Raw genomic sequence first — 13449 nt, 5'->3', positions numbered from 1 at the left:
AGCCTTGAACTTTTAGAATCTTTTCAAGCTTTAAAATGTTCTTATTTGAGGTTTTAATTTTTCTCTGCCTTATAATAGTTTAATTATTTTCTTATATATGTGAACTTTAAAAAAAAAAAACTAAGACCTTTGCTGAATTTAACCCTTAAACTCTTTTATTTTCTTTTTTAAATTAAGGTTTGGTGTCTGCTTGATTGGTATTAGGAGGGAGGATAATAAAAACATTTTGCTGAATCCAGGTCCTCGATGTATTATGAATGCTACAGATATATGTTTCTATATTAATATTACCAAAGAAGAGAATTCAGCATTTAAAAACCACGACCATCAGAAAAAAAGCAATGTATCAAGGTCATTTTATCATGGACCATCTAGATTACCTGTACATAGCATAATTGCCAGCATGGGTAAGTATAAATACATTTGGAAATATCATTAGTCTCTTTCTTTAAAAAGAATAATAAATATACTTTAATTTTTCTTAAAATTCCAAAGCCAAATTTAAAACATACTTGTGTGTATTACAAACTTGGTGTAGCTAAGTATACAGAACAAAATTTCTAATCTGTTAAATTGGTAAGAAATTAAGCTAATTCAAAACTTCTAACGATGATTTCATATATCTGATTAGTATATAAGCACCTGACACTTCTATGTTTCTTTGTCAGTTCTCTATTCAGTTATCAGTAGTGGCTATTTCAAATACTCTCCATTTTTCTCAAAACTCTCCTATCCTTCATCTAATTCTCACCATTGAACTTGGCTTCTGTGACACAGAAATTAAAAAAAAAAAAAGATTCAGACAAATAAGAATTTCCTTTAAATTTTGCCACCAAACCTCCTACACACCTATAAGCATTTAGTTTCTATCACAAGGAAAATGTGTTTCTTCTTTTAACTTCTAATATTTTAGTATAAAATATTAGACTTCAGTCTTTTATTCATCCTCATTACCTAAATTGTTTCATTACCTAAATTGTTTTATTCATCCTCATTACCTAAATTGTTTTTTTTTTTTTTTCAAAATCCCTGGTTCATTCTCTCCTCCCTCCCTCTGTCTCTCTCTCTCTGACTTCACATCTCTACACACACACACACACACACACACACACACACACACACACACACTTCTGGACCTCATGTTACAACATCATCTTCACAGATAAATTCCTCTAAAGAGCTGTCTGCGGTTGATGGCCTGAAATCTTATCGTTCCCTCACGTCTCTACCAGTTTAGTCTGAAATCTGCAATCATTATGTCACTGAGACTACTCTGGCAAGGCCACCACTCTCCTCTTTGTCACTAAATCCAGTGGACATCTTCGCAGCGTGTGACGGTTCTTAAAACGCTCCAGTGCTTTTCCTCTGCGTCCTGTACATTCATTTTCCCTAAAGAGTCACATCTGCTCTCAGAGATTCAACTGTCCTCCATAAATTGATGCTTCCCTTACCTAAATCATTACCTTAAACCTCTCTTCACAACAATATATTCAACTGTCCGTGGGTTATTTCTATCTGGATGCCTACGGGAAAAACCGACGCGGCATATTCAAATGGAGCTAATCTTTCCCCCCTCATTCAAAACCATTTCCACCTCCATTTTTTTTTGCTAAAAACGAATGGGACATCATCGTCCTCTGATTGGTAATGCCACAAGTCTGACTTTTACGATTCCTCTCCTCTTATACTTCATAATTCACTGAATTCTACTAACTCTGATCATTAAGTAGCCCCTAATGTCATTCACTTCTGTGTCCACCCTCAGTGCTATCAGTGTGGTCAGTCTGAACCTCCCTCATCCTTTTCCGCCACTGCAGCATCACCCCCCCCAATCTTTTCTCCACACCTCCGGCCTTGCTACCCTATGCTCTCCTCCACCTTGCAACCAGAGTAATAATGTTTACGTAATGTTATAGTCATTCCCCTGCATTAATCTTTTTAATTGCTTCCTATGAGCCATTGGAAAAAAAGTCTAAATTTTATAACATGGCTTATAATTGGATGATCGAAATCTCTTTTTTACATGAGGCAATCCCAGTTTTCCCAGGACAGTACCAGTTTATATACATTGTCCTGGTGTCATTATTAAGAAAACTGTACTTTGACTCTCAGGAATATCCTAGTTTAGAAGATAAATTACACAGTCACTTTACTTCAAGTTTTTTGGGTTTTTTAAATGATTCTTTCTTATATTTTTAGTCCCACATTTTACCATCCCTTCAATTGCTTTCCTGAGTCCCAATCATACTAAATTTCTTTCAGTCTTCACTAATGGATTTTCATCATCTCTTCAATTGCTCTCCTAAGCCCCAATCATATTAATTCATTTCAATCTTCCCTAATGGTTTTTCACCAGTGGACCTTAATGCTTTGTTTCCTTGGACGGGATCTACTCCTCAGCCCCAAACTTTGCCTATGTAACTACTTCTAATCCTTTGCACTTCAGTCCCAATATCACCCCCTCTGAGGCATATTTCCTGGCCCTGCTTGGACTTTGTTAAGTAAATCTGGTTGTCATTGATATAACATGATTATTTCTCTTCCATAGCAGTTCTATTCATTTCTTTCACATATTCAAGAATTACTTATTGAGTACCTAGTGTGTGCCAGGAACTCTTATAAGTATTTATTTGTGATTAGAGAACAAGCAGACAAAGATCCCTAGCTCCCAGAGCTAACATTCTATCATGGGGAAGACTTGCAATAAATAACACATATTAAAAAAAAAAAAGTAAATTATTTAGTATGTTAGAGGGTGATATGTAATAAGATAAAAGAGAGAAGAAAACAGAGCTAGTAAAAGTGCGTATGAATTTTGGGAGAACTGGATTTTGAGTGGATTGTAGGCCTCATGGAAAAGGTGACATTTGAGAAAATACTTGAAGAAAATGAGGGAATTATCCCTGTGATTGTCTGAAAGAAGAACATTCCTTCAGGTATAATAACCAGTACAAAGGCCCTAAAGTAGGAGTAGGAGTCTGACTTATGTGCTCCAGGAACAGTAAAGAGGCCCTCATATACAATGGAATATTACTCAGCCATAAAATGGAACAAAATTGGGTCATTTGCAGAGATGTGGATGGTCCTAGAGAGTGTCGTACAGAGTGAAGTAAGTCAGAAAGAGAAAAACAAATGTATATTATCATATACATGTGGAATCTAGAAAAATGATGCAGATGATCTTATTTGCAAAGCAGAAATAGAGACACAGATGTAGAGAACAAACGTATGGATACCAAGGGGGAAGGGGGAGAGTGGGAAGAATTGGGAGATTGGGATTGACATACATACACTATTGATACTATGTATAAAACATATAACTAATGAGAACCTACTGTATAGCACAGGGAACTCTATTCAGTGCTCTGTGGTGACCTAAGTGGGAAGGAAGTCTAAAAAATAGGAGATATATGTATACGTATAGCTGATTCACTTTGCTGTACAGCAGAAACTAACACAACATTGTAAAGCAACTATACACCAATAAAAATTAATTTAAAAAGATAAAAGAGGCCTTCGTGACTCAAACGTGATGATTTGATGGCAAGAGTACAGGAGATGAGAGGGAAAAGGTGAAAAGAGGTCAGATCATGTTGGGCTTTTTAAGTCAATGTAAGAGTTGTAGCTTCTACTCTGAGTGAAGTGGGAGTCATGATAAGGTTCTAAGCAGAGGAACAGCATGATTCCACCGGTGCTGAACTCCGTTTTAATACAATCACTTTGGCTGCTGTTGAGAATAGATGGTTTAGGTCAAGGACCCAGTGTATTTTCAAGTGGCATTGTTAAAAAAGAAAAAAATTCTGTGTATACTGTGAAGGTAGAGGAACCAGGATTTGCTGCTGAATGGGAAGTGAACTGTAAGAAAAAGAGAAGTGTAAAGAACTCAAGGTTTTTCACATAAGCAGCAGGAAAAAGGGAATGGCCATCAATGAGGGTGGGGGAGTAAAGGTTTAGTGGGAGCCAGGGGAGATACAGAGTTCAGTTTGGGACACAGTGAATTTCAAATATCTGTTAGACATGGAGAGGAAGATGTCAAACAAGAGATTAGATAGGAGTCTAGAGTTCAGGAGAGAGGTGTATGCTGAAAAAGTAAATTTTGCATTCCTGAGCTTACGTATTGTATTTAAAGCCATGAGACTGAACAAGATCATTGAGAAAATGATTGTGGGCAGAAAAGGGATAAAGACAAAGGACCAAATCCTGCAGCATGTCAATATAAATATCAGGATGATGAGAAGAAACCAACAAAGGAGACAAAGAAGGAGCTACTACAAGGTAGCAGGGAAACCAGATGGGTGTCCTGTCCTGGAATCCAAATGAATCAAGTGTATGCAGAGGGTGGAGTTACCAGCCATGTCTGATGCTGCTAGTAGGTCAAATAACATGAGAACTGAGAACTGGCCATTGCATTTAGCAAAACAGCGTTCTTTGTCTTGATAACAGCCCTTTCAATGACGTGGCAGTGGAGAATGCCAGATCAGAGGATTTTATGACAGAATGGCAGAGGACAATGTAGAGAAACTAGGTCTAGTCCACTCTCAAAAAGTTGTGCTGAAAAAGAGTACCAAGAAAAGACTTGGTGGCGATGGTAGATGTGCAAGAAAGTGAGAAGGGCAAGTTAATCAGGAGTATATGTAAGAGAATGAGTACAGTGATGGACCATGGAACTTAATTTAGGTAAGGAAGTGAAAAGACATCTGTTGCTTGAAGGAGACTGAAAAGCTAGTGAATTTAATAGATTATAGTTCCAGTGGGAATCAAAAAGGAGGGAGCTGGAAAGAGAAGAGGTGACAATAAGTATCAAAGAATGAGATGCCAGAAATAGAGCTTATGTGTAATCAATAATAATTATAAAATCTAGGGTATGACCGTGAAAGTGAATGGCTAAGGAATGATGGGAGAAAAGGCCATTAGTAGAGTATAATCTATAAAAAAACATGGAATCACTATGTGTACACCTGAAACTAATATAAAACTAATATAATGTTGTTAGTCAGCTGTACTTCAATTAAAAAAAAAAACAAAACACTACGTGGGATGACAGACACAGGACTGAACAAAGAAAATAGTGAAAGATAGTGGGGACAGAGCTGCGATATTATAGGGGATGAAAGGAAAATGGTCTGAAAGAGACACTGAGAACATTGAGGGTATCTCCCCACTTCCAAAACACAGGCATCTCTTTAGGTGTTGCAGCCTTCAGAACTGCAGGGAAAGATGTCGGAGAAGAGCCAGGTTTTGTTAGGGGAAGGAAGGATTCAAAGAAGAACTTGTTTCTGTAACTGTGACTGCTTTCTAAAATTGTGTCTTCCCTCTGCTAAATTCTGACTTTCTCTTGATCATATCCCCCAAGCCCAGCTTGGTGCCAGACATCAGTGTTGGCAGAATTGTCAGGGAGCGACCACATTTCCTGTGTTGGGCAGGAAGATGGTAAAGAGGTAATTGGAGGTGATGTGGAGACATATTTGGGAGGGGGTGGAATTCAGAGAACATGGTTACTTAGGAAGCAGGTGGGGACTTATCTCCACCGCAAGAGTAGGGCTTAGTTTTACATAAATGGAGGTATGTCTGTTTCATTCCAAACGTAAATAAGGGGGAAAAAAACTGTTTGGTGAAACTCCCATGTTCAGTTGCTTGAAGATAGGGAGTTGAAGGATTTCTTCTGTGGTAACTTCTCTTTTCTCTCTGAATTAGATGACGTGGTCATCTGCAGAGGATAAATGTCATAAATATGGATTTGGATTAATAGTATTAAGATGCAAATCATATCATATGGCTTTATTTCGATAAATCAAACTTATAAAATTTCATGTTTGATCAGATCCAGTCACCTGATTAGTGGAAAAGTCAATCTCATTTTTTCTAAGATCCCCATCTCCCCTCTAAGATAGATTGAATTATAAATTAATCCTTATTTATGGTGCTAAAACACTGGCCGAGTGTACAGTTTCTGATGCCGACCGCCTTTGTCTCTGCTCAGATACTGGAATTGCTGACTGCCGGTCATGGTCATCACGTCCTTTCCTCGGGCACAGCAGCTCTAGACATCTTCTTACAGGCCCCTCGCAGGCGTCTTCCCTGTTGACCGTAGACACACCAGCCTACCCCTCCCTCTAATCTGAGTGTTGCCTATAGTATATGAAGAGGTACTAGCCTCTAAAACCCGACCTCCCACATTTATTTCAATGTTGAGGAATACCCAGATATTCTCCCCAGTCTTGTTTCTATCAACTTTCACACTCAGAAACATTGAGATGCCAAAACCCATGAGGTTTTTTTCCCCCCCTTTACAAACTCAGGCTGTTATAGTGAAGAAGGTGGCAAGGTCAGACAGAAGTCTGAAGGAAATGGAGAGTGTTTTAATAGTTGCTTCGAAGAATGAGACGAAATGAGGACTAAGGGCTTTCAGAAGGATGACCGGCTATCCATAAGAGCATACATGAAGTGAGTGATCGTAAAATATGGAGGCACTTATCCGTTAGATTGGATTATTTCTTCCAGAAGGGGAGAGACATCCACTTTCCATATACTGATGTTTAGACTAGTTTTTAAAAGTTAATTAAAAATCTCAAAGGAATTTGTTTCTTCCCATTACTATTCCTTGAGTATCCCAAGAATTCAAAAGCCTTAAGCTATTTAGATTTGCTCTTCTTATTGCCCCAAGGTATTTCCGTGGCTCCTGTGCTCATGATTTTCTTTTAGGTCAAAGAAATCAAATGTCATGATTTCAGAGTAGCCCTTCTCATCACCTAGTGAAAAGCTCATTCCTCCTCTAGCTTCCTATCCCCACTATTCCGTATCACATAATTCTGTTTTATTTTCTGCATGGCATTTACCGTTATCAGGAATTACTTTTTTCACTTCTTTGTCCACTCGATTATCTTAAAGATAAATCCATATGTGTAGAAACCTTGTCTGCCTTGTTCCTTGCATATCTCAAGTGCCTAGACTAGTGCTTGCCACACAGAGTACTTAATAAATATTTGTTGAATAAATATAAACATTAATGGTTCTAATGTAAAAAAGCGGTTATAGATCAGTAAGAGAAAGATAACAAAATGGGGGAAAAAGATATAATGAGAAATCCACAAAATGGAAATGGCCTAAATTTTTTTCATAAATTTTAAATAAATATAAATGGAAACAAGGTATTTTTTTAACTTAAATTTCTAAGTATTTCAGGATTTCCCAAATCTTATGTTTCTTACTATGGAGCTGGTTGCAGCAAATACACTTTTGCACAAATACAGAAATTTTTTTATCCATGCGGACAAAAATACCCATATTAAAAAGAAATAACCTTTGAGATTAAAGGATAAACAATATACAGTATATTTCCTGGTTATACTGGCTGTATTTCATCTCACTTTGATCATTAAATGATTGACAGGTCCTATAGGTTAGGTGGCAAATGCTTTGATGGATTTTCATGTCTCATTGTTCCAGGTACTGTGGCCATAGACTTGCAAGACACAAGCTGTAGGTCAGCAAGTGGCCCTACCCTGTCTCTTCCTTCAGAAGGAAACAAAGAAGTCAGAAGACCCAGCATTGCTCCTGTTTTAGAGGTTGCAGATACGTCATCAATTCAAACATGCGATCTTCTAAGTGATCAATCAGAAGATGAAACTACACCAGATGAAGAAATGTCCTCAAATGTGGAGTATGTAAGATTTACTGGGATTTGTGCTGGCCATGAAACACTAATATCCTTCCCTTCTGGACATCCTAGAATCAATCCTACATGCTTCTACCAAAACACCCTTCCTCTTAGCCAGTATCTCTCTTGATGATAAAGTATCCTAAGTCCTCAAATTTCTGGCTTCAACAGCTATTGACAGCCTCATTTTTCTCTATATTATCCTTTATCCTTAAAGAAAAAAATAGGTAAATCAGCATTTCCGTGATATAACCTATATCATATTTTACATATTTTTCTTTAAGGATACGGTTTGTATTTTCATAATTATATGATTTTGTTGAATTATAATGTACCTTCTACCTCTCATTTATTTTTTCACCTCCATATTGAAGTTCAATCAATTATTCAATGACATGTAATGCAGCTTCTTCCATTAAGCTTCTCTTATTTCAGCATTCAGCAATCATTTTTATTCAGGGTACATCAGTAATATTTTGAATGAATGAATAAAGGAAGTACTAGTTCTCTTTACTAAGATTCCATAACAGATAGTATCAATATTTAAGCTATTAATCACATTTTAGCCTACAGTAGAGTTTGTTTACTTGTCGTATTCATATATTATGCTGGCATTTCTTGAGGAAAGCACAGTGTTCAATAGTCTTGACAGTGGAGTCTGAAGGAATTTGTGTCCCATGGCAGTTCTACCTTATACTGGTTGTGTGCAAGTGACTTTGATTAAAATATTCTGACCCAGGATGCTTTATCTGTAAATAGTGTTCATATGAAGATTAATTGAGATAACAGAGTAATGTGCTTAGGACAATGGTTTGTGCAGAGTAAGCATTCAATGAGTATTAAATACTATTTGGTGTAGTATTAGTCGTGGTGGCAAAGGTAACATCATTCAAACACTTCTAATATTTTTCATATAATAGAAGTTCAATCAATGTTGAAGTGAACTAAAATGAACTGAAATATAATTGAAACTTAGAAAAATCCTTCTGTTAATCCTTCACACTTTTATATATTTATTACAAGAAACTTACACATACCCACAGAAGACAAGTCCACTCTCCAAGAAATTAATAATACTCAAATAGATTTATGAAATATTTGACAGGAAGAAGAAGAGGTTTGACCACCAGTATATTTCTAGAAATGGTGTTGTGTGGTGTGATACAAATTCTTTCTTTACATGTACTGAAAAAACTGAGGTGGAATTTTTTTTATATCTAGAAAAATGAAAAAGATGTTGAAGTAATAGTGGGAGACTATCAACTTCTAAACTTGCAAAATGTTCTCCATTTTACCATCCTAGCTAATGATGTCTGGAAATAGTTCTAAGTAGATTTGAAATTTCTTGGTTTGAAAGATAAATTTTCTTTATCATAAAAGAGCTTTCATACTGGATAAAATAACTTTGCCTCTACTAAATTTTCTTTTATTTCTTAATTTTCATTTATGCTGCTACTTTTTGAGAGTTTCATTTTGAAAAATTTACAGCCATAATGTGCAGGTGACTATTTTTATAAAGTCAGCAAATAAACTGAGTATCTTTGATAATATTTAAGCGTGATTCCAGCAAAAACTCTGGCTTTTGTGTGGGTCTAATGGAATAATTTACTCAATCTAAAATAATTTACTCTTTTTTGGTTATGCATCCATGACTGATGAATATTGATAGAGTGAATCATAATAATGCATTTTGCTTTAATATATTTTGTAAAGATTAACATTACTATTTTCTAAAATGTGTCTAAATCTTTTAAACTGAGGATTGGCAAACTTTTTCTGGAAAGAACCAGCTAGTAAATGTTTCCAACTTTATGGACCATGTGGTCTTTGCCCCAACTACTCAACTCTGTTTCTGAAGCATGAAAGCACCCGAAGACAATACATAAAATGAGTGACCATGACAGTGTTCTGACAAAACTCACTTGTGGACACTGAAATTTAAATTTCATGTAATTTCATGAGCTGAAATATTATTCTTCTTTTGACTTGTTTTTCCAACCATTTAAAAATATTAAAACTACTTTAGTTCACAAAACCATGTGATGAGCCAGATTAGGTCCATGGGCCCTGTTCTAAACTATTTCCATATCAAAATAAAGAATTACTTCATCTAACTTTATCAAAGTAGAGGGACATGGCTATAACTTGATTGTCTGACCTTGCCTGCATTAATTCAAGGCAATTCAATATTTCATATTGTTTTACAGATATGCTAAAGGCTACCCACCTTACTCTCCATATATAGGAAGTTCACCCACTTTTTGTCATCTCCTTCATGAAAAAGTGCCATTTTGCTGCTTAAGACTAGACAAGGTAAGCACTTACTGCTGTTATTTTCTGTAAAACTAAAATGATGGCATTGTGTAATTACATGTATTTAAGTAATTTTGTATAGTCTTTTGACTGAAATATGTTAAAAGAATATTATCTTTCAAATGTAAATGTAATACATAAAGTGGTGAATTTTACTTTCTTAACTGCACTAAAGATTACCCAAGTGCTTTACCCTCTACTAATGTAGCCAACGAGTTGGTCAGTCTTTGTTTCAAAGAGAAAAACAAAGATGCCAGAGCCTCAAACCAGAGTCTCCCCAGATCATTTTGGCCAGATGCACTCTATTTATTTTACTAGACATTTTTGCCTCAAATCTCAAAGTGGAATCGCTTGACATGGTGAAATTAGCTAGTCATAATTCATTATTGAATTATTAGACTGGAAGTGTCTTGCTTAATGTCCCCTTTCCTAAAGATTTTACAGTAGTTCTTGGTTCCTGCCTTGATATTCAGGAGAAACCATCCAAAACAGAAGGATTCCAAGAAAGCAGGAATCTTTCTCTTTCACAGTATGGCCATTGGACATGACCTGGGTAAGAATTGGTTTTCATGATGAGTCAGAGGGCAGATAGAAAGAAGACTCTCAAACCCCCCATCTCCCAGAAATTAAAATGTGCCACTAATTCTAACCAGGAATTTCTTCCTTTATTCTATATTTTGGAGTTAGCTGGAGTTAAAATCCCAGCTCTCTGCTTACAGGCTCGGCCATTTGGGCAAATAACATTATCATTAAATTTCAGTTTCTATATCTCCAAAATGCTTGTAATTTTAATATGAACCTTATAGGGTTCTTGTGAAGATGATATAAATTCGTGCATGGAAAAAGCTTCTCACAGTGCCAGGAACGTAAAGGCACTTAATACATTTTGTTAATATTTTTACTACTATTATTTTTTCCATGTGATAAACATTATGAATCTTGGCTGTTGCTGTCACTCTTGAGAAAGATTAGCAGAACATTAGAAAATTTCTGCCTCTATCTTCCTAAAGTTTTTTTGTGAATCCTTACCACTGCTCCCAAATGTTCATCTGGGTCCATTAAGATGGACAGTTCCATTTCTCGATGCCTTATTTTTTGTCAGTCCTTGTTTTACTTTCCTGCTTCACAGCATTTCTAGCGCTGGCTCGCTCTGCATCTTTGGTAACCTTGATGCATCTTAAGCTTCAGAGCCCTTCTCCTGTATTGGCCCCTTCCAAGAACCTGTGACTGATTTTTTATGTATGACTTTTGTGTTTTTTTTCCTTAAAGAGGATTTCCAAAATAATATAAGCTTTAGGTCCCATAAAGCTTGGGTTCACATCTGGTGGCATTTTACTTTTTAACACACAAAGATGAAAGTAATGTTGGGAAACCAAAGAGTCGAAATGATTCCACTGATTCCCAAGAAGGGAACCTGATACAGGAAAAGTTAAGCTTTCAGAGATGAGGCTTGCTGGAGGAGAAACAGTCTTTTAAAGCCAAAAGACAAGTTGTCTCTTTACCAAAGTAAAAAAGCGATGTTTCCGAGTATCGTTGATTGGCCGATAACATCTGGGGTTATCCATTCTTTAGGTGGCGTTAGTCTGGCTGGAGGTGGTGGTCTGCTCTGTAAATGAGTGCCCACTTTGCGATTAGCAGATGGGGTTATGCAGCCAGTCCTACTGTGTCCATGAAGTCTGTGAGCAGGTATTTTGTTGCCCAGTCCGTCTTGCATCAGTATCAGCAGGCTCGTTTTTGGCCAAGGTTTATCAATACTGAATTCCTTGTTTTGTCCTTGTTCTATTTCTTTTTTTTTTTTCTTACTAGTTGAGCTACTTCTAAATCTTCTAAATTAGTTCTTTTACCTCATTTGATCTCGTAAAAATGAAGTTCTTAATAATCTCAGCCTCAGCCTGTCATCCTTCTCCTTCCACCATCTCTTTGTAAGTGACTTAATTTCATGTGGCTTCAGATCCTGTTTATAGTAGTAATTCTCCAATCATACTTCCAGTGAAGACTTCCTGTTCTTTTCCTTTACCATTCCCCATTTCTCCATTCTTTCTTATGCCTTAATCCTTCCTGCTGGATTGATCTTCCTACTTCCATGATTACAGCTTTTAGAAATTCTACTAATGAGATCCTATTAGTGGTAAATTCTTTCAATTTCACTTTCCCTAGATATGTCCTTATTTTGTCCTCCTTCTTGAACAGTAGTTTTGCTCGGTGTCCAATTCCAGGCTCTGAGTTTTCTTTTTCTTTTAGCCTGTTAGGATTTTATTTACTACCTTCTACACTCCACACTGCTGATGAGAAGTCAGACATCGTTCTAATTTGTGTTTCTGGTAGTTAAAGCTCTCTTTCCTCTCTGGCTGCTTTTAAGATCTTCTTGTTGTCTTGGCTGTTCTGCACTATGACAATGTGTATGACACTGGATTTCTCTTTATTTATTTGGATTAGGATTCATTGGGTTTCCAGAACCTGAGGATTTGGATATTTCATTCATTCTAGAAAATCCTCAGTCAATATTTATGTGAATAGTGCTTCTTGCTGATTCTCGCATCTCTTTTTCAGGTATTCTGTTTAAGTGTGTATTAGACATTCTCACACTATCTTCCAAGTATCTTAATTTTTCCGTTCTACTTTCTCTTTTCTTTCTGTATTCTGAGTAATTATTTCAATTCAATCATGCAGTTGATCCCTTCAGATGCATCAAATGGGAAAATTAAATCATCTTTTGAGTTTCTGTTTTTAATTGTTATATTTTTAGTTCCAGAATAGAGTATATGTAATTCTTTAAACATTTAAGTGAATATTTTAAATACCCTCTTGTTCTTTGCTCATGCTTTGAATTTTCTCTTTTATTTCTTTAAACATAGTAAACACGCTCATTTTCTATTCTGAATCTTATAACAGTGAAATCTGTAATCTTTGTGAGTCTAATTCTGTTGTTTATTGTTTCTGCTGACTCAAAGTACCTTGTTCCCAACAATGTTCTGTAATTTTTTATTAAAGAATAAAGGCAAAGAACATTCCAGAGTTGATGATGAATCCACAGAGAATCAACAAATCTCAACCCAAATAAAAAGAAACCCTCATAAAGACATATAAAGATTAAAAAAACAGAACACTAAAGCAATTCTCCAGGCAGATAATTTTGTTTAAAAGGATCTTGATTTAATAATGCTAAGTCCAGTAAATTCTAGCTCCCTAGGGAATAGCAAAATATCCTCAGAAAACACATTTTGGTAATGTGTTGTCATTTTGTTGTTGTTATTATTGTTAACATTAGTATTTTACATTTGAGTATTTGCATCGTTATCTTGCCAGCTCAGGTATACATTTAGACAATTAGGGTTTTTTTCTTTTAATTTTTGTTTTTGTTTTTTAACCAAAAAAAAATCCCTTTCGATATCGATATCCATCCTTTTGGTATTCCATACTTGAAATGTTCCAAGATTATTTAATTTTAATACTACTCTATTTCTGGAAATAAAGTCAGA

The 13449-nt window shown here is 35.9% G+C and overlaps 1 protein-coding gene across 11 annotated transcripts in view; it reads left to right on the top strand.

Moving 5' to 3' along the window:
- Positions 1 to 13449, top strand: part of KCNT2 (potassium sodium-activated channel subfamily T member 2) — a 379220-nt gene that overhangs the window by 267225 nt on the left and 98546 nt on the right. For all 11 annotated transcript variants that reach the window (XM_059942834.1, XM_059942832.1, XM_059942830.1 and 8 more), the window contains 3 exons: positions 178 to 407; positions 7447 to 7660; positions 9865 to 9970. In XM_059942834.1, the coding sequence (XP_059798817.1) occupies positions 178 to 407; positions 7447 to 7660; positions 9865 to 9970 (550 nt within the window). The remainder of the gene's footprint in view (positions 1 to 177; positions 408 to 7446; positions 7661 to 9864; positions 9971 to 13449) is intronic.

Source organism: Balaenoptera ricei, chromosome 1 (genome assembly GCF_028023285.1).
Source record: "Balaenoptera ricei isolate mBalRic1 chromosome 1, mBalRic1.hap2, whole genome shotgun sequence".
In the NCBI taxonomy this organism is placed as follows: Eukaryota; Metazoa; Chordata; class Mammalia; order Artiodactyla; family Balaenopteridae; genus Balaenoptera; species Balaenoptera ricei.
Note: the sequence above shows the minus strand (reverse complement) of the source record. Positions and strands in the feature narration are given on the sequence as shown.